The sequence below is a fragment of the Pundamilia nyererei genome, unplaced genomic scaffold, assembly GCF_000239375.1.
Source record: "Pundamilia nyererei isolate P.nyererei 1_Seehausen unplaced genomic scaffold, PunNye1.0 scaffold00225, whole genome shotgun sequence".
Lineage (NCBI taxonomy): Eukaryota > Metazoa > Chordata > Actinopteri > Cichliformes > Cichlidae > Pundamilia > Pundamilia nyererei.
The window spans coordinates 420,407-425,203 of record NW_005187626.1 but is presented as its reverse complement, the minus strand read 5'-3'; the positions used below and the strand labels follow the sequence as shown (position 1 = coordinate 425,203).

At 44.9% G+C, this 4,797-nt stretch overlaps 1 protein-coding gene across 1 annotated transcript in view; it reads left to right on the top strand.

The window, feature by feature from the left end:
* The window catches only part of LOC102215211 (NACHT, LRR and PYD domains-containing protein 12-like), a 30,746-nt gene that overhangs the window by 12,360 nt on the left and 13,589 nt on the right, over positions 1-4,797 (top strand). The window contains exons 4-7 of the mRNA XM_005748640.1: positions 1-1,380; positions 1,735-1,908; positions 3,485-3,658; positions 3,759-3,805. Of these exons, the coding sequence (XP_005748697.1) occupies positions 1-1,380; positions 1,735-1,908; positions 3,485-3,658; positions 3,759-3,805 (1,775 nt within the window). The remainder of the gene's footprint in view (positions 1,381-1,734; positions 1,909-3,484; positions 3,659-3,758; positions 3,806-4,797) is intronic.

Here is a 4,797-nt window from a genome sequence, read left to right as displayed (position 1 = left end):
CATCCCAGAAACTGTAGGCATCCCACAGGAGGCTCTTAATTACATCTTTACAGATGTTCAGTCATCAGGAATCACCAACTATGACAAGAGTAAATTCAAACTTCTGTTTGTGTTTGATGGGCTGGATGAGAGCCGCCTTCATCTCGACCTTCATTCTGAAGACATTCGCTCTGTCGATGTAACAACGGCAGCTAAAACAGATGTCCTGCTGAGGAAACTCATCAATGGGAAACTGCTACGCTCTGCTCGCATCTGGGTAACCACACGGCCTGCAGCGGCCAATCAGATCCCTCGAGAGTTTATCAGCAGTACAACAGAGGTCAGGGGGTTCACTGACCCACAGAAAGAGGAGTACTTCAGGAAGAGATTCAAAGGTAAGGAGGAGGCTGACAAACTCATCTCCCATATCGTGACATCAGGAAGCCTCCACATCATGTGCCACATCCCAGTCTTCTGCTGGATCACTGCAACAGTTCTGGAGGATGTGTTGAAAACCAGAGAGGGAGGAGAGCTGCCCAAGACTCTGACTGAGATGTACGCAGAGTTCCTGGTGTTTCAGATTGATCGGACAAAAGAAAAGTATGGCCCAGAGAAGAGCATTCAATACGTTAAGTCATTAGCAAAACTGGCCTTTGAGCAGCTGGAAAAGGGCAACCTGATCTTTTATGAGAAGGATCTGAGACAGAGCGGCATTGATTTCAGTGAAGCCTCGGTGTGCTCAGGAGTGTTCACAGAGATCTTCAAAGAAGATCGAGGAAGGAAAGGGAAAGACAAGATGTTCAGCTTCGTCCATCTGAGCGTTCAGGAGTTTCTGGCTGCTCTTTATGTGAGGATGTCGCTTATAAATAGCAACAAAAATGTGATGCTTTCACCACCGCTGTCTCTGCGCATTCTTCGACTGCTTTTCAGTAAAATATCTTCAAAGAAGATCCACAGGATTTCGATTGACAGGGCCTTACAGAGTTCAAACGGACACCTGGACTTGTTCCTTCGCTTCCTCTTGGGTCTTTCACTGCAGACCAATCAGGATAAACTACAGAGCCTACTGAAAAAAACAGACTGTCGGTCAAAAACCAACCAGAAAACAATCCAATACATCAAGGAGAAGCTCAGTGAGAATCTGTCTCCAGAGAGAAACATTAATCTTCTCCACTGTCTGAATGAACTAAATGATCGTTCTCTAATAGAGGAGATCCAACAGTATTTAAGTTCAGGAAGCCTCTCCACATATGAACTTTCTCCAGCTCAGTGGTCAGCTTTGGTCTTCATCTTACTGTCATCAGAAGAAGATCTGCATGTTTTTGACCTGAAGAAGTACTCTGCTTCAGAGGAGGCTCTTCTGAGGCTTTTGCTAGTGGTCAAAGCCTCAAAAACAGCTCTGTAAGTACATAGATAACAAGAATTAGAAAATGTCTTAAAACACCACGATTGTTCACTAAACACTAAACTAAACAAAACCAGTGATTTGATAATTGTGAAAACAAATCAACACATTAAACCACCAGCAAAATTAACTACTGGTTTGCAGCTTTGTTTATAGACAGTTTTAAATATTTTGGTCAGATTATTAACTTTAGATAATGGAATCTAAAATTCCTGTGGAAATTTAAAGTGGTGTTATTAAACTGTTTGATCCTGCAATCAACCATTCTTGTATCTGAAAAAGTAAAACCTCTTTGGAGGTCTTTTTTTATACCCCAAAATGTTACAAATGTTTCGTTAACTCATTTCAAGGCTGAGCAGCTGCAATTTGTCAGAAAGAACCTGTGAAGCTCTGTCTTCGGTACTAAGCTCACAGGTCTCCAGTCTGACAGAGCTGGACCTGAGTAACAATGACCTGAAGGATTTAGGAGTGATGCTGCTATCGTCTGGATTGGAAAGTCCACGCTGTGCACTGAAAATTCTCAGGTAAAGTTTTAACGTCTGTCGAAGTCTTTGCCGTCTTGTCGGCAAAGACTGTTTCTTCACATCACGATTTCTGTCCAAACTATTATATACCGAATGTATGATAAAAGCAGTTGACTCTCTGCATTGTTTGGATGGAGAGATCAGCACTGAGGCTGCTTCTATTGCTGTCTGGCGTAGCCCAGGCAGCGGCTTTCAGTCTGCCCGCGGCAGCAAGTGATTGTGGACAGTTGGAAAAGGAGGTACCAAATTCAAACATTCCCGCCTCCCTCCATTGTGATGACCATCTCGCACAGAAAGCAGATGTTGCTGCACACAAGAGCACACAAGACAGGGGGTGGCTGTAGCTCAGGAGGTAGAGCAGGTCATCTGCTCATTGGAAGGTTGATGGTTTGATCCCTGGCTCCCCTAGTTTGTATGCCAAGTATCCTTGGGCAAGATACTAACCCCAACTTGCTCTCAGATGCATCTATTGGAGTATGAATGCGTATGAATGATAGTTTAAAATCCGGACGCACCAACGGGAGTTGGAGTAAAGACAATGAAAGGCATCTACAAACTGCTGAGGGACTCCATACTGGTGTAGGATAGCCCATAGCGATCGTGGCTCAAGAGTTGGGAGTTCGCCTTGTAATCAGAAGGTTGCCGGTTTGAGCCCTGGCTTGGACAGTCTCGGCCGTTGTGTCCTTGGGCAAGACACTTCACCCGTTGCCTACTGGTGGTGGTCAGAGGGCCCGGTGGCGCCAGTGTCCGGCAGCCTCGCCTCTGTCAGTGCGCCCCAGGGTGGCTGTGGCTACAATGTAGCTGCCATCACCAGTGTGTGAATGTGTGTGTGAATGGGTGGATGACTGGTTGTGTAAAGCACTTTTTCCTTAGGGACTAGAAAAGCGCTATATAAATACAGGCCATTTACCATAGAGTCGGCTGGTGGACGCTGTCAAAAGCCTTCTCGAAGTCAATGAAATTAATAGAAATCTTCCTTTGGTATTCCAATGTTTGTTCAATGATCGTGCGGAGGGTGAAGATTTGCTCGACGCATGATCGGCCACTCCGACAGCCAGCCTGCTCTTCTCGCAATCGTTCGTTTACTGCGCATCGTAGCTGATTCAAAAGAACGAGGCAAAACACTTTCCCGGGTACCGACAGCAACGCGATGCCCTGCCAGTTGTTACAGTCACCCAAATCACCTTTCTTTGGAAGTTTGATGATTATTAAACTGATTTCTATTTTGGTCAGACCACATACAGAGTAATTTGAAAATAATTTTTATGGTCTGTCACTCATCCAAAGCATGGCGGACCCCAGTTGGAAGCCGCCCTTACAAGACTCCTAAACGCCTGCTGGTCAACATCATATGTACCCGATGATTGGACAAAAGGCGTCATCATCAAACTTTCAAAGAAAGGTGATTTGGGTGACTGTAACAACTGGCAGGGCATCACGTTGCTGTCGGTACCCGGCAAAGTGTTTTGCCTCGTTCTTTTGAATCGGCTACGACGCGCAGTAGATGAACGATTGCGAGAAAAGCAATATATATAACTTCAATAATATGTCATTCTTTATTTGCGGTTGTGTCAAGGCTGTCAGGCTGTCAGATCTCAGAGGAAGGCTGTATCTGTTTGGCCTCAGCTCTGAAATCCAACCCCTCACGCTTGAGAGAGCTGGACCTGAGCTACAACCATCCAGGAGACCTAGGGGTAAAGCTACTGACTGCTGGACTAAAGGATCCACAGTGGAGACTGGACAGTCTCAGGTATGGACTCTACTGTTGAACTCACATGCTCTCTCGCAACAAGATCCTCGATAATGAGGAAGCTTCTGAAGGCTCATTCTGGCTTTATTTCTTCCTTCAGCCTGGAGCATAGTGGAGCGCAAAGGCTGAAACCTGGTCTGAAAAAGTGTAAGCATGTATTTATTCTGCATCATTAAAAACTAGTCACATTTCTGCTAAATTTCTCTCAATACATTGGTGAAAAACTCAGCGGTAAACATGCGAACATGTGACATCAGCTGATCATGTCATAGTATCTGTCACTTGTGACAACACAGTGGTAGCACAAGGATGCGTGCTAAGTCATCCAGCTAAGTAAATCCCAAAGGTTGATTCTGTTCATCTGGACGTTTTCAGTGGGAGAAACGCTGCGTCAATCATCCAAATGACTTCTTCAGTCTCAGCTGACTGCAGGTTTAACCAACCTTATATACAGTACATTTGCATAATGACTGAAACCAGCCCACTGAAAGAACAATGGGCTGGGAGTCAGTTTATGATCATTAATATGCAGTGTTGGGAAGGTTACCTTTAAAATGTATTCCACTACAGATTACAAATTACATATGTATTCTGAATACTTTGGATTACCTATTATATTATCATGCTTTTTACAACTCCATGAATGAACGATTGCTGTGTGATTTATTACTATTACTGAAGGTTACTCTCCACACCAACACCAACCAGATGTTTAAATCTTAATATAAATGAGTAACAGTAGGTGGACATTAGGTAAGGCTGCACTTTTTGCAGTGATCTCATATAGAAAACTATTCGGCGCGTATATAAACCAGGTCCGCGGCTCCGAACTGTAGTAAGGGGACCTCTGGCTGATACGTCGGGTTCGTGTCGGCTCGTAGCTGAAAACTAGCTTTACTTTGTTGTCTGGGTCAACTTTGCTAGTGAGAGACAGAGAGAGGCGTTGGAAGGCTGCTGTCATGAACCGAAGTTCCGTGCGCAAGCTGGACCCAGAAGCAGAACACACACACCAGGGTAGGAGGGAATAAAGAAAGCAAATTTATTATAACTAAAGGTGTCCCGTGAGGGTAGCCGAAAAAACAACGTGTGGAACCAGAAGAAACCGAGGGACTGGGGAGGTGAACCGTGCAGGGAACGCC